Genomic DNA, 23,102 nt, shown 5'->3' on the forward strand with positions numbered 1-23,102 from the left:
AGAACAGGTGGTAGTGCCATCCTTGATGTTCTGATGCTCTGCTCCCTCTTTTCAGGTACTTATATAAACTCCGTGACCTGCACTTAGACTGTGAAAATTACACTGAGGCTGCTTATACACTGCTATTGCATGCTGAGTTGTTGGAGGTGGGCCTCTCCTTTCATCCATTATCTTAGAATCCTTACATTAGCCCTGCTTTCAGTATTGATATTTAGCTGAAATTACACCTTTGATTCTAAATGTCTTCATATTGCATTTGTAAATATGAGTATATGGTCAACTTCAGAGCTCACTAAATTTAAATGGGTTATTAAAAAAAATTATTAAAATGTGTAGTAATGTTATTTATTTTTGATTATCTTTTTGCCTCAGTCAAATTATCTTGTTGATTGTTTAGCCATGTATTTGTATTTTAAATTGCATTGTGTTTTTTTTTCTAGAATCATACCTATTCTTTTAATACCTTCAATGAGTGACTTTATTTTATTTATTTATTTTTTAATATGTTGGCATATTTAGCTTTATTTATTTTTCTTGACATTTTCATTGAAAAATCTACTTGCCATACCTAAAGGTTCCTCCTTTTAACTAATTTATTATAAAAACATTTTCTGGTGGCCTTATTCTGAAATGTTGTAGTTCGCCTTGAGGAACGTGACAGATTTTGGTCATATTTTTCTTCTCTCAACAGTGGTCAGAGAAGCTCTGTGCTCCCCACCTAATACCACGTGGAGCTCTGGGAGCTCCTGCATGTACCCAACAGGAACTGAAAGAGAGGCTCTTCCAGGAGATTATATGCTACCTGGACAAGGGCAAAGTGAGTTTCTAACACATACTAAAATAAATATATTCCATTGCCACACACTCAATGCCAAAATAAGGCGCCATTTTATGTCATTTATTTTTGTAATTTTTTACTATTTTCATTGTGAAAGCTAATATTCTGTGACTTGAGGGTTTTTTGGGTGAATGGATCCAACACAAGGCACTAGAACCCATAATTCATTATTCTAAGTTACAGTACATGTTAATGCATTTACTGTTTGCATGTTTATGTATAGATGTGGGAGAAGGCCATTGAGATGAGCAAGCAGCTTGGCAAGATGCATGAGAATCAAATCTTTGACTTTATGGAGCTCAGTCATCTTCTGGTAAGACATAATAAAACAAAAGCCTTCACTTATATATATATATATATATATATATATATATATATATATATATATATATTTTTTTTTTTAATTTTACCCTTTCATTTTAACCTTAAAAAAGTAACACGTTACACAAGATCAAAAAAGATGTTAAAAAGAAAAAAAGATGTTAAATGCATCAGACTAGAGAAAGTGAAGTTCACACCATGTAATTATTTCCATTACTTGAATTCTAAACCTATTTTTGTAAGTAAGTTTTTTTATTTGGTAACTAACATTTTGTAATTATTTTAGTTTTCTCTTCATGCTTGGGTAATGCTTATTCAAACAGATCAGAGCTAAAGTGGAATTCTAGGGTGAACAATGTAACTCTGGAATTAGCTCGGTTATTATGGGCTTAACAGTGTTAACCAGCCATTCGGCAACTTCATATCTTGCGAGGTTATTCACCTTTTCTTGGTAGGTTATAACTTAATCTCAGTTAAATTATGCTCCACAGCAACATGCTCTGGGAAAGAGCAGTAACCAGGAGTTTTTTTTTTAAAACAAATTCAATTCAAGACAAAATGTCAAATGACTTTTGCATAAATCCACCCTGCTCCATTGTTTTTCTCCAAAATGGATACTGTTTTTAGATTCAGGCTAATGACTAACTAATGCAGGCTAAATAATGATGATGATAAATAATAATTCTAACACTCTAACTGTTCCTTTCTTTGAAGATAAATGCTTCATGATTTAATTCACCTTGATTGCTGACAATTTAAAATGTATAGATTTGACTCACAAAAAATACAAATCATTGTCTAGATGAAAAGTTCAAAAAGATCAGTTAATGCCCATTGAAGAATTTATTTCAAATAAAGAAATAAGATAAGATAACATGGCTGAAATTTGCAATTAGTAAAGAAACACATTCAAGCAATTTTGCCTGAATGCTGGCACTATTTCATTTGTATGCCATAGTTAGACTTGCTCTTTTTAATAGACAGTTTGACCTGTAAAGGGCACACTCACAGAGAGAGATTTTAATGCACACTACAAAATCAACATAACACTATATATATATATATATATATATACACACACACACACACACACACACACACACACACACACACACACACACACTTTGAGATGGGCCGTCTCTCTCTTTCTTCTCTCATTCTTCTCTGACAAAACGTTGTTTCTCCCTAAACTCTGTGTACTTTACTTCAGTGCTGAATATCTCTACATCTCTTACTACAGTAAACTGCAGTTACTCACCTAGAATCTTCTGATTTTTTACATATATATTCCAGAGTGTATCTATAGTGTAAAAAATGTTGAAAACGTTTATGTTGTATGCAAGGTTTCCAAAGAAATAAAACATTTCAGACAGACATTTCATTTCATCAGCTATGTAAAGTGAAGTACTTCTGAAGCTCTATGAGGTCAAACATAAACCGATTGCACCTTTTGAAGGTTACAAAGCACTTTTCTTGCACAGCTGATGAAGGATCTTTGAAACCTATTTCCTGTTTCTTTAAAAACCTTTTGTAATATGCTGCAATTTTACCACTGTCCTCATTGATGTGTTGCTGAAATGTGCCTCTTACTGATCCAGCCAGGGGCCCGTTCATCAAGAGTCACTCTTGTCTCAGCAGTCCATAAAACCTTTGAAAAATCTGTTTTCAGATTTCCTGGCCCAGTCTTGACATTTCACCTTATGTGTCTTGTTGAGTGGTAGTCAGGTTTCAGCCTTCCTTACTTTGGCCAAGTCTATGCGTACTGAGCACCTTGTACTTCTGGGCACTCCAGGTAGGTTTCAGTTCTGGAATCAGCACTGGAGGATAATGGGTTCCTGGTCGCATCACGTTTGCTTCTTCTTTAACAATTAATTTGCATTTTTTTTTTCTCAACATGTTTTTTGTGACCCTGTTGACTATTTGCAACAAAACTATGGTTTTGACTATGGTTGACTATCATTCTGTGATTATACCACAATATCTTAGGAATTTTAAGAGTGTTGCATCCCTCTGAAATACTTTTTACACTTTTTAACTTTTCAGAGTCAATTAAATCTTTTTTTTTTTGGCCAATTTTGCCTGAGGAAAAGAAGATGCCTAATAATTATGCACACCTTGATATAGGTTGTTGATCTCCTTAGGCCATACCCTCCAACATTACACAAATCCGCATCACCTGATATGCTTAAATCCAATAAGCAACCAAGTTTATACAGCTTGGAGTTGGAAAATATGCATAAAAAGGATATGGTCAAAATATTCCCAAAATACATGTGCTCCCTGGGAATTGAACCCATCACCTTGGCGTTATTAGTACCATGCTCTACTTGATCAGATTTGGCCCATTGTCTAACACAGTAGTAAAATGAGCTACAGTACAGTAGCAGTTACACACTGCTTAGATGCCATTGGGGACTGATGCATCATTTAGTCAAACATCAGCTCTAGTCAGACCAGATGGTGCATGTCTGGTAACTAATCTTTTGGTTATTCAAACTTTGCACACATTTAAATAACAGTTCACATTAGTTTTTGCCTGATGTATACTTTTTTCTACAAAGAAAAAAAGTAGCAAAATATAGCAAATTAGTAATTTCTTAGTTTAAGAACTTGTTTTTGTTGTTTCAACTTCATTTTCTGAACATGTTTTTACAGAAACAGCAAGCACAGTTTTATGAGAACATCATGCATGCTATGAGGCCTCAGCCTGAGTACTTTGCAGTGGGTTACTATGGCCAGAGCTTCCCCTCTTTTCTCAGGGTAAGTGGCTCAATTACAAGCTGATATCATTATTCATTTTCTGTGGAAATCCACAAATTATTTTTGTTTTATAGACATGATGCAATGAATCAAAACCATTAAATAGCATAATTTGTTTTATTCATATTAAAGTATTGCTATTTTCAGGCTAGCACACATAATCAGAAACTTTCGCTGTTGCCATCTTCCATGTATTGCAGTAATGTAACTAGACCCAATAATCCTCTGGCCACTAACTTCCTGATATCGCCACGTTTAATATGTAATGTAATTAATTGTTAGACACAGCTGCTATATATAGTTGGAGACATTTGTTCTGAGATTTATTTGTATATTTTGATTTCTAACTCGTGGTAAGTCCTTGTGGTAATGTTAAACATGTTAAGGAACATTTTACTGACTACAGTGAAACATGAATTTAAAAAATAGCATTAAATAAATAAATACAGACCACCTTCAACCTAGCAGTAACCCTGACACAGTACTTCTGTGCTTTACACACTCTTTATTCAACACCTACAACCATGTCACTACTGTTTTGAAAATGGTCTACCAACCAACTACTATAAAACACCCAGTCAGCAGTTGACTTGTCAAAAATTAACCAGACATGAACAGGGCAGATGATGGCTGATATTTCATGTATGTGCATAAAGTGTGCATAATAAAAGTGTGCCAGCCAGTGTAAGGATGCAAGGTATGTGTTTCTAAATTTCCTGGTGAGACTGTACACCCAAGCCTAGGAAACAACCAAACACTGTGTTCCCAAGTAAGTTCAGTTAATTATTATTCATTTAATTATTTTGACCTTAGAAAATAGTAGGGAAACATGTAAACTAATAAGTAATTATAGTTATGTAGGGATTATGTAGGGATTACAGGTAACAACAAAGCAAATACAATTCCAATTACAATGTTTTTAAATCATGGAGTGCCACATTGTCATAAATAGTCCAGGATCACAGCATACAGTGGCTTTGCTCTTTTAATCTTTGTTTTTTTTAATTAGTTATTTTGCTTTAAGGCACCCACAGTACGTTATATTTAAATTTCCTAATTTAAAACTGACAAAATGTTTTTGATATCTCTGTTGGCAACCCTGTTTCATGGTTTTCCTATTTTAGAACAAGATGTTCATCTACCGTGGGAAGGAGTATGAATGGCTAGAAGACTTCAGCTTGAAGTTACTCTCTCAGTTTCCCAATGCAGTCAGGATGACCAGCACAGCAGCCCCTGGTGACAACATATGCAACTCAGCTGGGCAACGTATCCTACACTAACACTGTATTCCTTTGTGTTTTGAGTTTGAATCTATGGACATTTTAGCAAATTTTTCAAAGGGCATTTGTTAGACTTCATTTGCACATTAAATGCCTGACATTGATATTTATTGGAACTATTAATTAGCTAATGTAATACTTCTTGATTGACCATTGTGGGGTCTTTGTCAACATGTAGCCAATTGAAACTGAATATTTTTATATAACCCTTTACTTAAACATTGCAGATATCCAGTGCTTTACTGTCAAGCCTGTCCTCAGCTTACCACCACAGTTCAAGGACAAGGGGGTTCCAGAACAAATCCTTAAGTATTGTACCACATAAAAAAATCTAATGATCAAAATCTTTGAAAAACTCAATGTAGAATACTGGTACTTGCATTTTACGCTAAACCTTTTTCCTTGCTGTCCTTCCCAGTTACTACAGGACAAATCAGGTAGACCATTTCCAGTACTCTAGACCATTCAGAAAAGGTGAAAGAATTCCAGAAAATGAGTTTGCTGTAAGTTATTAAGACATTTACATTCCACTAAGTGCAGCTAGACATATGTTTTTTTACCAAATACTTTCTAAATAAGAATTCCCGGTAATAAGAATTCAGTTCATGCTATATAATTACATGTAATTACTTGATTAAAGTGAAAAGTTACCACCCTCAACAAGGAACAATTCACAGGCAGTAGTCTACTACTGAATATCATACAGAAATCACTGTTTGTTATTTATTTTATGTATTTTTTAAAAACTTGCCTCATAGACGATGTGGATTGAAAGGACCACATACATCACAGCCTACTGCTTTCCAGGAATACTTAAATGGTTTGAAGTGAAATCTATGTCAGTGGTGAGTGTGGTGAACATGTCTCACAAAATGTCCTCCTCCGATTCTTCAAGTGGCCTTATTATGAAGTGTTAATGATTAATTCCAAAGTTAAATGAACTGTATCATTATCAGGATGAGATCAGTCCACTGCAGAATGCAATAGAAACCATGGAGTTGGCTAACGAGAAGCTGAGTAATCTTGTGCAGCAACAGGCTTGTGACCACACTCTCAGTGTACACCCTCTGTCCATGATGCTCAGTGGCATTGTGGACCCAGCCGTCATGGGTGGTTCCTCGAACTACGAGAAGGTCAGGCCTTTTAATTCAAATTCAAGATGTTTCTAAGAATATTACATAATTTAAATGTTTGTTTTTTTCAGTATATATTGCATATGGGTTGGTACTTTCTGTTTAGCCATATTTATAGCCCTCTAATGTTTTCTCCACAGGCATTTTTCACTGAGGCTTATATGCAGCAGCACCCTGAGGATCTAGAGCGCATTGAAGTGCTCAAGCACCTTATTGCTTTACAGGTCCTTTTTTTTTGTTTAGACCTCTTTGCAAATTAAATTGAAACAGCACATGCATGCTGAATGTCCAGTTTATTAGAAACACATTATTTAGTCTTTAGAACAGCATATATTCACCTGGGTTTGTATGCTGGAAATGTGCAGTTACTACAAAATGGAGAGCTCAACTTGCCCTTTTAGCCTCATCTCCAAAGATGGGTGATAAGGCTGTGATCCAAGAACTGTGCATGAATAAAAAGTAATACAAGTTCACTGTATATTAAAATTCCCATCTCTCAGATCCCACTGTTGGATAAGGGAATACAAATCCATGGAGAAAAATCCACAGAACAGCTGAAGCCTCTTCACAACCGCCTTGTCACTTGCTTTCAGGAGTTGAGGGAGAAGGTGCAAAAGCAGTATGGCGTCATTACTCTGGTCAGTGCAGTTGGAGTCAACACCCCAAATATCAGAGATTTGATTACATCTATATTATTATATCCTGTTATTTTCCCACATATAGATTATTATGTTCATTTTCAGTCTAAATGTTCTCAGTAATTTCTCTTGTATAAACCTTGAGTACCTGGCTGCTTGAAATACCATTCTTGTATTAACTCGAATTACTATTTGGAGAGTAGCTATTTGTGTGGTAATAATGTACATGTTTTAATGTAGTACAAAAAAAGAATATTTAAAACTGAACTAAACAAAAAGATTTTTGCAGAGGCATCTGTTTAATTCACAGAAAGTTGCATCCACATGTCTTCATTAATCTGCCTAGATGTTTACTATGTATATCTATGGTATGTCTACATGTGCTGTGTCTGTCTCTATATCCATGGCTTCAGCCATGCTCTCTGACAGAAAAGAAGAAAAGCCGTGTGGGATCAGTGGTGATGCCTTACATCATGTCCTCTACGCTGAGACGCATGTCCACCATCTCCATGTCTTCTAACTCCATGTTGTCTAATGCCTCCTCAAGCCTCTCTAGTACTTCTGGGTCTTCTGAGGGCAACTCTTACAGAGCTGGTTCCCAGGAGTATGTAAACCACATTAGTCCCACTGTTGTCACCAACAGCTCTACTCCCCCCCCCAAAAAATCAAGCATGTTTTGTTACTTTGAAAAATCAGTTTTGAAACCATCACTGAATGTTATCATGTGCTTTAAGTTGTACTGTCATCTTTTTCTTTAATCCAGTTTTTGAAATCCCATGCTTCTCTTGAACTATAGGGCATTAACATATTGATTATTCTCTATTTTTTAATAGCAATATTTTCAGTAATCTTCAGTTTTCATTATTTAATATGAAAAGAAAAACACACGTATGCACAAACTATAAAGAACAGTACAGTGAATTCTAGCAGTGACAGAACAATTTGGAATGTAGAACTTCAGAAATTCAGTATATGTATTTTATCTTCATCACTAGCATAGTATAATTATTGTATTATTATTGTATAACATCAATTATAATGATGATGATGATGATATTATTGTTAATAATAATAATAATAATAATAATAATAATAATAACTACTAATAATAATAACTTTTTCCACGTTAATGATAGGAGAACATCGGTTCTGTCCGGCTGTGAGGAGGATAATCGAATCAGCAAAAAGAACAGGAAAGAATGGAGTATGAGCAAGTCTCAGGTCCTCTGTGAAAGACCAATAGACACAAATGAGGTGCCTCCTGTTTGCCTCCCATATAGTCACTTTATAAGGCAAAATTTACAAAAACCTGTTGCTATAATCCTCACTTATAATGTACGTTGTACTGTTTGCCAATGATTTCATATTGGTGCAATCACTGAGATGTTGAAATATTTTTGCAATTATTTTAATTCCCACTAATTAATATAGAATCAGAAATGTTTTCAGTCAATACATTTTTAAAGGACATTTACAATTGTAACGTGTGGTGGCCCGAGTGCCACAGGGCGAGGGGCAGGACACACAGACTCCAGCGACTGGGACGTACATTTATTTACAGATACACATGGAACACTCACAAGCATTACAAACGTCAATACGAACATGAAACGATTGACGGTAAACAAACACGAACACAGTTAACAATATCGAAAACGTAACATTACCACGAAACATCAACACGTTACATCCACACGCTATGTCAACAATAACCAACACATTGCACTCTTTGCCACGGGTTTATATACATTTAGCCAGATGAGGTGCAAGTGTGTGCAGGTGTGGTTACAAATAGAACAGCCCTCCCACTCTACGTGGCGGGCCCAACCACAGGACTCGGGAGGCGAGCGTTCCGTGGCAACAATGTGTGCATGTGTGTATTTGTGTGCACGCCTTTGTAAGGAGGTGAAATGTATATAGGCAGTTACATGAAAAAAGCTAATGGTAGATTCTTTCATATTCAAAACAAATGTGCACATTAGCTTTTTACTAAAAGAAACGAACATTAATTGAAAAGAAGTTAATATCCACATTGGCTTTCCATATGAAATATGCTAATGTGGGCATTTGCTTCTTTCTAGCTTGTGACATAAACTCCTAACTATATAAGGACAGGTCTTTTACAGTGAAATTGATAGATGGCAGTTTTAACCTTGAGATGCAAAATCATATTGCTGCTTAAACTAAAGTTTTGTGCAGTGTCATTAATCTTCATATACACGTGAACATGTTTGTGTTTGCATGTATACATACAGAGTTCCCCTAAGAAGCAGCAGAGGCCTAAGAGTTTGACTATCGGGGATCGACGACTTGCACTGTCTTTGTTTCATGGAGAGCCTGCTAATTTCAGCCTGCACAACCCTCTTAGCCCCCTGCCTGCCTCTCCTCACACCCCTCGGAGCTCTAGTGAGTGGAAACACTTCAGTGCATGAGGAAATGAACATTAGGGCTGCACGATTAATCGTATATTTGTTGTTATCTCGATATGAGTTTTCACAATAATAACATCGTAAAGGACCAATGATAGCATGACAAAAGTTGTGAATAACAGCTCCACTCAAATTGCATTACATGAGCATTACACAGTAACAGAGTGAGCACTTTACAATGCATAATATGGGCATACTATATATTTAGGTTGGAGCCAGAGTGAGACAGAGAGGTCCATAGTAAAGTCAACCTAGCTGGTTTCCCAAGGAAAAATTAGAGCATTTTCAGGCCAAGTGCTGAAAATGCACAGAGGAGTGAAGATCTAGTCGAATTGCTACAAAAAGGGGAGACATATCTGTAGTTTGGAAACACTTGGAAACGCATCCTGAGCCCTTTTAGCTATTGTCAAAGGGAACAAGATAAACAACTAGATAAAGTTAGTACAACTTGGTACAACCACAGAGTGTTCAGCAATAACATCTGAAAGCATGATTAGATCTACCTCTCACTGTGTTGTAAAACGATTAATTACTCAAAGCTGTAAAAGGATGCCACCATTGGGCTCCTGGTATCATAAAGAACCAATGATGCCACATATAACGTGGCTAAAGATATGATGCCATTTACAATGGTTCACAAAAGTACCCTTTATGCCCATATTAAATAAGATGAATAAACAATATTGGATTCAACCATGAAAGCATTTCTCCAATGTTGCAAACATGTACTAAAGCAAATGGAATTATTTGACTTTTTTGTTTTTTTAGATTAGTTATGTTATTTCTTTGATGTAATGTTAAGCTTATAGAGTTTGCACTAATGCCCAAAAAAGTATATTTTACTTGTCTTATATTATTTACTTATATGCATTTGTCATATTGGTTATTCAGGGAATACATCATTAGACTGCACAAATGTTTGCTATATAATAATTTGAACAATTGTGTAATATAAAGAGATTTATTGCTGAATAGTCCTGCAAAATAGTCTTTAACATAGTAAAACAATCTATTCCTTTCATGTTTTGAATGTGCAACTGTTCAGATATGCACTGAAATTCTCTATTTTAATCATAATATACCATGTTTCTCATCAGTATCAAGATGATCATGCATCACATTTTTTGTCCATATCATGTACCCTAACTGAACATGATCATTTTTGTAGGTTATTCATCTTTGTTGAGTAACCACAGTGCCAACACTTCTGACAACTCAACCACACCTCCACCAATGCCCCCCAAAAAGCATCCATATGAGGGTGACCATGCTCTTAACCCCTATGAGGTAAGAGGTTAAAAGGGTGCTGCCTATTTGGGGCTGTCCTAGCCTTCCCCCTCGTGCACTGTCATCACATCAGTTCTACTTCATCTCACAATTATTTCGTATTAAATATAAATAGCATTTTAAAACCAGCCCCAATTTGTTATGTTTTATCCATAGTTTACCTCTCTGTCACCACTGAAGGTGGACTGTAAGCCTCCACCTCCACCACCTAAAACTCGCAAGTCCATGTTTCCCACTCAGGAATACAATCCACAGTGAAAAAGTTGACACATTATACTGCCTTAGTGCACATGTGTGTAAATATGTTAGTTAAAAGAATGGGACTCTGGCCTCTAGTGTGTTATTTTAAATGATCTCCACACATTTTCAAGCAAAAGTTGGTGCGTGCTTTCTACTGTTTTTTTTTTTTGTTTTTTTTGTTTTTTTTTTTTCAGTTGAGCGAGTGGTTTGCATATGGTTGGTCTAGTGTTAAGACTTCTTGTTAAATAACATTGCCTAATAGTTGGTTAGAAGTTGCAGTAATTTTTAGGTGAAACTCAATGTATGTTTAGTACTGGGGAGTGTAATTATTTTGTTTTTGGACAATCCTGTGAGCAAATCTCAACAATGACCTCCTCTGTAAATATTCTTAAGCAAGAAACTGCAGTGATCATTTGATTGTTTATAAATATTACATTTTACAGTGAATGGTCAAAACATCACACGAAAAGACTGACTGAAATCCTAAATTAAAATTTTTCAAAATAAATTTTCTTGTGATAAACATACTGTCTATGTAATTGTTGTTTCCTTGTACATATGTGGCAGAAACAAATGTTTAAAGAAAAAAATTGTCAAAAAAAGCATTGCCATATTTAAATGCATATTTAAAAGTGTAAAATTGTATTTAATAAGATTAATGGTGGTGGGAAGCCAAGATTCATTGGATAGCATACATGCTCTTAAATTTGGAACTCATTTTGTTAACCAAAGTCAAATTTTGATCAAAACACATAAGCATTGGCAAGATAAAATGTTCAGTCTGCATCCATTGTTTGTTTAATCCTAATACGCATGTTAAATCTGCTTTAATTTCTCAATTTAAAATTCTAATGATCACTGCATTAATGTATTTTGCTAATTTTGTTTTTGTGACATTTTTGTAATGTTTAATTCCTGAAAATAATATGGTGCGATATAGGTGCACTCCTATATTTCTTCAGAAAGTTTTTGTACATGTTTTTATAATGATACAAATTTGGCATTAAGTGTAATAGTACCATACTAATATTAGAGGGTACTTCTGTTGAGCCTTGTTGAGCCAAATTCTATGGTCTTCTGGGGGGTTAAATGTATCTCAGCTTTGAAAATTCTTTGATGAGCAGAATAATGAAAAAGAGCACACAGTATATGAACTGTTCAGAGGAAATCTGGAACTGTGACTCAGAAGTTCTGCATCTTATTGCCTAGACATGCTACTCATAGAATGCTTATTTTCCTTTCTATGGTATACATAGCATCAATAGCCTTGATCTGTTTCACTATAGGCTTGTTTAGTGTCTATGATGTACATTAGTCTGAATCTTATTATTCAAAGCAATTAATAATTTGAGTCTACTCATGCACGTGCAAACTGAAATATAGAGATGAGATAACTAGGAAAAGAGACATTTTCATAGATTTTATGCCATTAGTTTATTTCGATTACAATTTGTACTTTTTTCTCACTTTTTAGCATATCTTATGCACATCCTGAGTGTTAATCTGTAACATATCCAAAGCACAGTTAATAGAGATTGACTACTTAAATGGTTAACTCTTACTTTTGGGAAAATAATTTTTAGGTTGTTCTCTTCAACTTAGTAGTTTTACTTGTTAAAATGCATTTTTTATTATATTGCAATTATTTATTTTGTATAAAACACCCTATTAGGAGAGCATAGATAAAGTATCCTATAACAACAGACAATAGCCTATAACAATAAACAGATAAAATAGACAAAGTAGCCTAAATGACACGGTTTGAACTGGATGACTGGAAGATATTTTAACATAGCCTATATGTCTAGTCTATAAATGAGATGAATATGACCTGTACAGTGAGTGACAAACCTGAAATAGGGTTAGTAGTATTACATAAGATGACACAGGATACATAGATTGCTGAATGAAACCACCGGTTACATTTTCTCACTTAATTGAACAAAATTGAATTTAGTGGTGAATGAAAGTTACACTTCCAGGAATCTAAATGTTTTATGAATTCTGTATGTAATCACTGATAATATTACTGCTCTTGTCTCAAAGACTAATAAAAGACTATAAAATAATAATAAAATAAGCAGCATACCTCAAACAGGGTCCCCTGACACAACTATATTATTCTAAATTCTTGTGCTTGTTACCACTTTGTCATTTATTACTTTTCAGGTATTCCCATACAATTCAAAGCAGGGTACACCTCCAAAAAAGGTTATACCAGAAAAGAAACTCCTTCTAGAAGCTATTCTTTCCATACATAAGCACACTCCGCTGACTGTGGTATAAATTGTGGAGAAAATAATGCTTAAACTCATTGTGTTTTGGATTGACTATAAATATCTCCAATCAGAAAACGAAGGAACACTACTACCATGGTGAGGTTCATCCTAATCATCTGCCTAATCATCATTTAGAACATGAATGTCATTGGTGCTTTCCTTCATGTGGAAAAGGTGAATAGCTAGGTGGTATGAGTTGGATATACTGAATTTCATCATCAATGTGCCTGGAACAATATCGGCAAAGACTACCAGGTAGATAATGTAGCTTTGTTCAACCTTCCCCTTTCCATTACTGCTGTTGTCAAATCCCAAGACATTTAGCAGTGACAGACAACTGTTGAATGCACACAAGAAAATGACAAACACCACAGTGAGAACATATTTTAGGATAGATCTGTGTGATCCGCATGATCACAATCTTTGTATTGGAGAAAAAGGTAAGGAAAGCAGTAGTCCATATGATTGAGAACTTTAATGAGTAATCTATCACCAATAGAATGGAGAGTACAGGGATACATGATTAAACAAAAACACACAAAGGCAAACAGGAAGTAGGCTAAAACAAAAGATGCTAGCAAAAACTCGGGGCTAAGAAATATGAAAGGTAGAATAAACAAAGGCACAGAGTACAAAGGAACATAACCATATAAAATAGTCAATGAACAGCCAAAACTAAGGGAACAAAGCAGGGTTTAAATACAATCAACTAAACGAGGGACAGGTGTTGAAAATCAAACAAGTGGAGGAGAAAACAACACTATGGAATGGAACTAATAAACACAAGAACAGGGAAAACACGGAACACGGAAGCTGGGAGGGACTGATTGTGACAACTGTGTTATACATACAATTTATATCCACCTCCAGCATGGACATCCAGAAGTATGACATGATGGCCAATGCTAGCCAGAGCTATACCTGTCGTTATGTCACCTGCGCACAAATGTGTGTGTGTGTGTGTGTGTGTGTGTGTGTGTGTGTGTGTGTGTGTCTCATAAGCCAGATCGCTATTTCATCACCAGAATCCATCATGGCTGAAGATTTGCCTTCATAAGGATTACCATAGTATATTCAAAATCTTAGTGAAATGGTGAGAGGTAACTGTCTGAAGCCTCATTAATATTCTGAATATTTTCTCTTATGTGATTGGTTTTTTCACTGAAAAAAATCATGAACTCATAACTACATGATGCTGCAATCGTAGCTTTGGTGTCAGTTTTATTCCTAGTTGTGCAATTGTATTAAATAAAAATCTAGGATTTTTTTTTTGTCATTTTCTATTATGGCAGAGAGAGACGTTTTTTGAGCAGTAATAAATTCCTTTATAAAGTAAAGAAGTTTGTCCTTCCATCTGGAAGACTACAAGTTAATGTGGCACCATTTGTGCACCTCAACTCTTTTGAGTGTTCTGTTTTTAAATTGTGAAAGTGGTACAAAAAGTGTTACAAAATGTTTTATACATTTTTCTTCTTAAGTGGATCAGTATCATTAAGAGTGTATTGAAATGCTGATTCTAAGAATTCATTCATTTGATTACGTTCTATAGGATGTGAAGGCTAAAGCTAGGTGCAGTAGCTGATGTGAGCTTGTCTCTGGTGTGGTAGCGAGGTGAGATGACTACATTGTGACTGATATGTAGATACCAATTAGTGAAAAATAAGCTTCTTTTCATTGGCTACATCATTTATGTTAATAAAAAGAATTTCAAAGGATTTGAGATCATAACAAGCTTCATGCTTTATGCCTTAATGTGTCATTATTAAAAAAAAATTTTTTATAAAACACCCAAATATTGCAAAAAGATTTTACGTTAGGAAGAGGTGGAAAAGTCAGAATATTGATAAAGCCGTAATGCAAAAAAAGGGTGATGGACAGGGTTTTTTGAATAAACGATAATGAACACTATATTGCCAAAAGTATTTGCTCGTCGGACTTCGCACACATATGACCTTGAGTGACATCCCAATCCTAATCCACATGGTTTAATATGATGTCGGCCCACCCTTTGCAGCTATAACAGCTTCGACTCTTTTGGGAAGGCTTTCTACAAGATTTAGGAGTGTGTTTATAGTGAATCTTTGAACATTTGTCCAGAAGCGCATTTGTGAGGTCAGACACTGCTGTAGGACGAGAAGGCCTGGCTTGCAGGCTCCACTCTAATTCATCCCAAACGTGTTCTATCGGGTTCATGCCAGAACTCTGTGCAGGCCAGTCAAGTTCTTCCACACCAAACTCGCTCATCCATGTCTTTATGTACCTTGCTTTGTGCACTGGTGCACAGTCATGTTGGAACAAGAAGGGGCCATCCCCAAACTATTCCCACAAAGTTGGGAGCATGAAATTGTCCAAAATCTATTGGTATGCTGAAGCATTAACATTTCCTTTCACTGGAACTAAGGACTCGGCCTGAGTCCAACTCCTGAAAAACAACCCCACTCCATAATCCCCCCTGCACCAAACTTTACACTTGGCACAATGCAGTCAGACAAGTACTGTTCTCCTGGCAACTGCCAAACCCAGACTTGTCCATCGGATTGCCAGACAGAAGTGTGATTCATCACTCCAGAAAACACGACTCCACTGCTCTAGAGTTCAGTGGTGGTGTGCTTTACACCACTCCATCCAACACTTTGCATTGCGTTTGGTGAGGTAAGGCTTGGATGCAACTGCTTGGCCATTCCATGAAGCTCTCTACATACAGTTCTTGAGCTAATCTGAAGGCCACATGAAGTTTGGAGGTCTGTAGCAATTGACTCTGCAGAAAGTTGGTGACCTCTGTACACTATGCACCTCAGCATCCACTGTCCCCACTCTGTCATTTTACATGGCCTACCACTTTGTGGATGAGTTGCTGTCATTCCCAATCGCTTCCACTTAGTTTTAATACCACTGACACTTAACTGTGGAATATTTAGTAGGGAGGAAATTTCATGACTGGGCTTGTTGCACAGGTGGCATCCTATTCCAGCACGCTGGAATTCACTGAGCTCCTGAGGGTGACCAATTCTTTAAAATGTTTGTATAAGCAGTCTGCATGCCTAGGTGCTTGGTTTTATACACTTGTGGTCATGGAAGTGATTGGAACACATAAATTCAGTGATTTGGATGGGTAATTGAATAATTTTGACAATATAGTGTATAAAGCCATAAGGCTGACTTACATTTCTCCAGTTTTATTGCTGCCCCTAATCAAGCATATGTCATTTAAAATTTCTTCACATAACCATAGTGGATGGAAACACGACTTAATCCACATTTCTTTCTTCCGAATTGTAAATGTGCATAAAAAAACACTGGTAAAGGCACTTGACTTGTAATTGGAAGGTTGCTGGTTCAAAGCCTGCGAAGTTGCCACTGTTGGGCCCCTGAGCAAGGTCCATAACCCTCAATTGCTCAAGTTGTACTCAGTCATAATTGTAAATCGATTTGGATAAAAGTGTCAGCTAAATGTCATAAATGTAAATGTAAAATTTGCTAACTGTTTGGATGGAAATGCAGCTTGTGACTTATGCTATAGGAAAGGAAAGCAGCTGCCTGCCTAGTAGGATAGATACCAGGCTTGATATTCGCTACACATTCAAGCCAGAATGGCCTGGTTATTAAAAAAATAAAGTGTACACACTAAAAAACATTTTATGCAATTTCTACCAATTGGGAACACATTAATTTACATTTATGGCATTTGGCAGACACTCTTATCCAGAGCAATTTGCAAAAGTGCTTTGTCATTTATTCATACAACACATCCTATTTAGTACAGTAGGTTAGAGTCCAAGACACTAATGAGCTAGAATGCTGTTGAAATACAGGGATCAGTGCTGATGCCTAGAGATGCCAAATACATAAGCTCTATCTCAGATAACTATCTGAGTGCAATAACCAATACCCTACAATAAGGACTAGAGTTAGTCAACATAGGAGCAGGATCAGTGGTCATTTAAACATTCCACAAATAGATGGGTCTTCAGTCTGCATTTGAAGATCACAAGGGACTAATCTGTCTGGACAGCAAGCAGAAGTTCATTCCACCATGTAGGAGTCATGACAGAGAACAGTCTTGATGCTTGTCTTCCATGAGACTTGAAGCATGGTATTTCAAGCCAAACCATAGTTGAGGTTGGAAGCACTCGTGGTACGGTTTGGGCTTTGACCACTGACGTCATGTATGGAGGGGCTGGTACATTTTTGGCTTTGTAGGCAAGCATCAAGGTTTTAAATCTGATGCAGGTGGCTACTGGAAGTCATTGACGGGAGTGCAGCAGTGGAGTAACGTGTGAACTTCAGAAGATTGAAGACCAGTCATGCTGCTGTATTCTGGGCATGCAGAGGTCTGATGGCACCTAGATGAAGACTAGCAAGTAGTGAGTTGTAGTAGTCTACCTTTGAGATTACAAGAAACTGCAAAAGTACCTGGGTGGCTTTCTGCAAGAGAAAGGGCAGAATCCTTCGCATGTTACAAAGAAGAAATCTGCAAGACCAGGTCAGATTTTAAACATGAGTTGAGAATGACAACTGGTTGTCCAAAGTTATGCCCAGGCTCAGCACAGCTTCACACGGTGATACAAGGGAGCGCTATTTCTGTTGATGTTCCGGATTGTAGCCAGACTGATGGAGATCATGGAGTTAGTTCTGGGTGACGAAAAGGAATAATTGATTGTAAACTGTTCTTTTGAGCCTTTTGTGAGGAAAGAGAGAAGTGATACCAGTCTGTAATTTGTTATGTTGGAGCTGTTGAGGGTAGCCTTCGTGAGGATTGGTACCACCCTAGTGTTTTTGAACATACTTCGTAAATGTCTAGAAGACAGGGGGTTGTTGATGGAGACAGAGATGGAAGGAAGCAAATGCCTTGTGATCATCTGGAACAGAGTGAAAGGAATGGGATCCAGCAGACATGTAGTCTGATTGCTGGAAGTCATGAGTTGAAGAATTCTTTTCTGAGGAGAGAGGAGAAAAAGAAGCCAGAGAGTTGGATGAATGAACACTGGTTGGAAGAGTGGGAACAGAGGAAAAGGACTGGTGGATTGCTGCAACCTACTCTTCAAAGAATGTGATGAAATCCTCAGGATTAAGAGATGGGGGGTTAAGGAGTGTGTGTTACTCACACAAAATGGCTTTCAATGCTGATAGCATTACAAGATGTGTAAAAATCATATCTGAGATATTGACGAGTTAGGGAAGACCTAAGGTGATTGTATATGCAGGAGAGTCAATAAGGAGATCAAACAACAAGATCTGTTCATTGTGCAAAAAACTGGTTTGGAGGTGTAAGAGAGGAGTTTGCTGTGATATATGCCATTTCTCCACAGGATCCCATAGTGGCACCTTGCTAGCTGAGTGCTTCCATGATGTCTGGCTCACTAGCTGTGCCCCTGTCATTTGGCTTCACATTCTGTGGAATAATGGGTGAGTAAGTTAGGGAGTGAACATGCTTTATTTGCCAAACCACAAATCAAAGTCAGAGAGAGCTAGGTGTTGCAGACAAAACCAAAATAACAAGGTTGAAGGTTGATTCGAAACTGGATCAATTCATTTGAAACACAGTGTTTCAAATATTGCTTCGAAGTCTGGAACAAAATGAAAAGTCACATGACTGTTCCAGAGAAAGATGAATTGTCACACTGTTTCAAATAACTGCCTAAGTAGGTGCAAGCTGCTGATCTGAGTTCATAATGTTTGGACCCAAAATGCTTCTAAATGAGAGTTAGAAATCTTATCTCTAATCACACATCTTTGACTGTTGTCAACATGACACATGACAACATTGCCACACCCTCACAAATTTTAAAAGAGATGGAAAGTGATGTAACTAACACACAATTTATTTATTGTTATTTGCTTATTATTTTGCAAATTATAGTATTTGTGAAATGAAAGGATCTCGAAAAAACACAAAGGTCTGCTGTTTGAGATAACTTTGAACTTGTTGGTGACAAACAAGTAAAGTGCTTGATTTGCCAGCAATATCTTGCTTATTGAAATAATAAACTATGTGGTGACACCTCTGTTCAAAGCATTCTTAATAGTCCAGGGCCAATGTGGCTTCTGAAGTTCCACATACATTATGACTTTTTTATTTTTTAAGCAGCCTATATATACAATAAACATTATATTACTTGTGTATTGTCAGTACAAAAATTAATATTTAGCCTGCTTAGTGTGAAATACACTCGATTTCATAGCAATTTTTTACATATTGTATTCATGTTATCATTTTTGACAGGAAGGCAAAACTAGCTAGATGAGGCTCTGATCAACTTAATAATAAAGGACTCACAACCATTTTTTGTTGTGGAAGATGAGTGCTTCAGAGATTTTGTTCACAAGCTTAAACATAATATTATGTACGTCCATGTAGAAAGGCCCTTAAAGCAAATGACAGAAGTCATGAAAGCAACAGTGATGAGCATGACATCTAATATATGTACCTCAGTAAACATGGGTGCCTATCTAACAGAATTGTGTCATTAAATCAACAACCAGAGCTTGCTCTGGACAACTCATTTTTCAAAATTTCCTGAGACCCACACAGCAGAGGACATAAGAGAGGCCAAGACTGCACTTCTGGTTTCATGGGGAATAAAGGACAAAGCCACATGTCTTGTTACAGACACTGCTGCTAATATATTGTTACCTGAGCACATCTTTTACAGGTACATGTGCCTTGTTTTGCTCACAATGAATCTAGAAAAAGGCCAGAGAACAAACTCAAAACTTTGCCGGTTTAGGTCTAGCACCACTGCAGAAAAAGAAGCTCTCAAAAACAAACACTTCAAACACTTTGGGCCAGATTGAATAGCACCTTTCTGATGTTGTAGTGTTTGCTTGAGCAGCGTGGCTCAGTAGCAGCAGCATTGGCCTCCCTCAGCACCAGTGTAACACCTCGTAAATAGTGGCCATCATGAATGAATTATAGTCAGTCAGTGTCAAGTTCTTGTCCATTTTAATCAAGACACTGTTTCAATTGTCAGAAGAATTTCCACTTCTAAAATTATTCCCGTAGTTTGGATGCTACTTCACAAGGTCCATGGGAAAATACAAAAGTTAACAAATCCAACAGCTTTACAGTTGTGCCATAACCTTCAGAATAACTTGAGGGTACGATGTTGAGTGGAATCTGTGAGGGTCCTTGCAATGGCAACTTTACTGGATCATAGATTCAAGGTTCTGGGTTTTTGATGTAAACAAATCAGTCAAGAATTTAACACTGGAGTGCTGTGCTATCATTTGTTCAACACCTAAAGCAGTCATTGTCAGCCATTAACATCAGCAGCTATAACAGGTCTGGCCAGTCAGCTGAATCAAGACATCAAGCTGAATCAAATCCCTACGGATTTATTTTACAGTGAGTGGGTGAAACAGCCCAGAAGCAGAATGGCACTACTGATGCCACTGTTGAGGTTCAGTGGTATCTCTCATCTCCATATCTGCCCAGAGGAGAGGACCCTATGGACTACTGTGCCAGATGACTCTGCCATCTTTCCATATTTATTCCATTTAATAAAAACATATCTCAGTTCTAGCAACCTCAGTATCGTGTGACTGATTCTTCAAAGCCTGAAAATTTTGAGCAAGAGGAGAAATTGTCCAACCCCAGTGGAATGGATCATGTTTCTTAATACAAACAACTGGATAAGAGAGTAGTTAAGGAATAATTGACTTATGAATAGATTGTTTATTAATCATTGCATCTATTGTCTGAATTTGTAAAACACAAAGTCATCCAACTTTCTTAGGAAATTCACAGTTATGAAAATATATACACATTTCCATTCTTTTCTGGAGGGTGTCTTTTTTAATAGCAAGGGAAGGTGTTTTTGCAGGTCACATGCCATGCAATGTGAAGAGTTGTACTGTAAAATATAATTACACTCTGTAGGTTTATAATAGATGGTGGTATTTAAACCAGAATTTTCTGACTTAGCTGAACCTTTAAAAAAAGGTATCCTCATGCCAGGATGTGCTATATTCCATAGCTGTGTGGAACTTGACTTGGAGAAGTCAAGAACACTTGGAGTCATTAGCATTTCTGAGATACATTGATGACCAAAAATGTCATCAATGTATCTTAGTAATCCTAATGCTACATGTCCAATATGTTCTTAAAAATGCTTCAAAAATGCTTTCACATTGCGGACTCATCCTTAGTTTTATATGCATCGGCATTTTGTATATTTACTACTTTAAGTTTGTTTTTGTTAAAAGAGACAGAGGAGTAACATAACATAGGGCAATTACTTTTTGCTGTTGTACATTGGTCTATTCAAAAAGTATGTCATTCAGCTTACTTAGCACTCATGTTTTCCTGGGTATAAATCTTTAAAAAAGGATCTTATCATTTTAATTAAACATGGCTTGTCCAGTTTACCTATGTGAATCTTACTATGAATCTTTTATTTCTTATATTGTCATTCCTAGATCTTCCTAAATTCAAGACTGTTTACTCAATACACACTAAATAGAAATAAAGATGCAACCTCTGGAATTAATTGAAGAGCAGAGCTGGTCCCGCCTTTATTCTGAAATCAGTGTTACAAATGAGACATTGTCTGGAGAATGTCTAACAGTCTCAGGTGGGCACACCTTTTATTTTCTTCATAACCATTTTTATTTTTTCATAAAAACTTGGCCAAGTTCCAGTATTGTTCTCCAAACCATACATTATTCAATGTGTGTAAATTGATATTCAATACTTACACCAACCAGTTCTTGGTAACATTAGGTTCATCCTGGACTACTTCTATTTTTTGAAAGGCAATCATATTCTATATCACCGGCTGCCCACATTGTTTCTTCTGGTGCTAGACTGGGATGTCCCATCCTTGAACCCAGGCTCCCCCCTCGACTGAGGCCCCTAGAGGCCTGTCAAAGAGGATTTACGCTGAAGCCTACAGAGGCCTTTCCTGCATGAAGCCAGTTTATTCTGGACCATCCCTATTTTTCTGCTTACAATATCATTTTATTACTTCAATATCCTGGATAGACCAACATTCCTCTTACTGCTCTTTCAGTAGGCAATTTATGTGAATAGAAATCTATCTATATCATTAATATGCAGGCAATGACAATGTCAGGATCAAGATAGAAGCATAGGCCAGACCAAGTTTCAGTGCCTGAATGGACTCATGTCACCCCTAACAAGACATGTGACTTTGTGGTTTGTTTGGTACTAATGACACCCTGCAAAACCATACAATGACCCAAAACATTTGCCCAACAAAAAAAAAAGGCAACAGAGGCAACATTTTACATTTGTCTTTTTGAGTCATGACAGCGGCTGTTAGAATTATGTTGATCCAACACAATTTTTAATTGTGGTGATTTAACTTTTCACCAAAAAATAAATGAAAAATAAATGAATTGCACATTATTACACAATTACCACAAGACATTTTTCTGTCATTCTTTTTAATGTCAATCCATTTTACATTGTTTTTGTACTTTGCAAAGATTGACAATTTGGATTCCTAAAGTGAGGCAGCATATCTAAAATGATATCAACTGTTCCTAGATCAAATACATACATAACTAAAATGCTTTAAATTCATTAGGAACTTTCTTAGATAGTTTGTGCACAAAAACAAACAGATGCATATTATTAAATGCAGTTTATGGTTTTCAAATAGTAAATAATGATTGTTTTGCTATTGGCAAAGGTACAAGGGAAGAGAGAGATTTATTGGCCCTAGACAAGGCATGAGTCAGTTCATAACCTGCTAAACCTGCAAAACCTGCAAAACCTGCTGTGTTTCACTGGTTCTCAGTTATTACCAGGATTGGCAAAATGTGAAAAATGTGATCATGGAGAATCGGTGTTTTGCATGTTATTGCAGTCCATATTTATGCTTGTTTGCTATAAAGGTTCATGTGAATCATCCAAGAATTAGTGTATTACTA

General features: G+C 36.5%; 2 protein-coding genes across 2 annotated transcripts in view; one reads left to right on the plus strand and one right to left on the minus strand.

The window, feature by feature from the left end:
• Nucleotides 1–11,449, plus strand: part of dock5 (dedicator of cytokinesis 5) — a 39,744-nt gene extending 28,295 nt beyond the window's left edge. The window contains exons 36-51 of the mRNA XM_081707702.1: nucleotides 56–146; nucleotides 692–817; nucleotides 1,062–1,151; nucleotides 3,815–3,919; nucleotides 5,044–5,185; nucleotides 5,427–5,508; nucleotides 5,618–5,702; nucleotides 5,958–6,044; nucleotides 6,156–6,332; nucleotides 6,473–6,556; nucleotides 6,833–6,970; nucleotides 7,384–7,574; nucleotides 8,107–8,224; nucleotides 9,226–9,376; nucleotides 10,568–10,686; nucleotides 10,843–11,449. Of these exons, the coding sequence (XP_081563828.1) occupies nucleotides 56–146; nucleotides 692–817; nucleotides 1,062–1,151; nucleotides 3,815–3,919; nucleotides 5,044–5,185; nucleotides 5,427–5,508; nucleotides 5,618–5,702; nucleotides 5,958–6,044; nucleotides 6,156–6,332; nucleotides 6,473–6,556; nucleotides 6,833–6,970; nucleotides 7,384–7,574; nucleotides 8,107–8,224; nucleotides 9,226–9,376; nucleotides 10,568–10,686; nucleotides 10,843–10,944 (1,888 nt within the window). The 3' untranslated portion in view covers nucleotides 10,945–11,449. The remainder of the gene's footprint in view (nucleotides 1–55; nucleotides 147–691; nucleotides 818–1,061; nucleotides 1,152–3,814; nucleotides 3,920–5,043; nucleotides 5,186–5,426; nucleotides 5,509–5,617; nucleotides 5,703–5,957; nucleotides 6,045–6,155; nucleotides 6,333–6,472; nucleotides 6,557–6,832; nucleotides 6,971–7,383; nucleotides 7,575–8,106; nucleotides 8,225–9,225; nucleotides 9,377–10,567; nucleotides 10,687–10,842) is intronic.
• A 1,635-nt stretch (nucleotides 11,450–13,084) lies between these two features.
• Nucleotides 13,085–13,725, minus strand: tas2r202 (taste receptor, type 2, member 202; the record flags this gene model as incomplete). Its single annotated transcript, XM_035522200.2, is given in 6 exon segments — nucleotides 13,085–13,137; nucleotides 13,140–13,193; nucleotides 13,196–13,252; nucleotides 13,255–13,327; nucleotides 13,329–13,608; nucleotides 13,610–13,725. Coding segments are annotated over 6 exon segments (633 nt in total), but the record flags the coding sequence as incomplete, so codon positions are not given.
• Nucleotides 13,726–23,102: the final 9,377 nt, after the last annotated feature.

Source organism: Electrophorus electricus, chromosome 25, assembly GCF_041902795.1.
Source record: "Electrophorus electricus isolate QZ-2024a chromosome 25, ASM4190279v1, whole genome shotgun sequence".
NCBI classification, from domain to species: Eukaryota; Metazoa; Chordata; class Actinopteri; order Gymnotiformes; family Gymnotidae; genus Electrophorus; species Electrophorus electricus.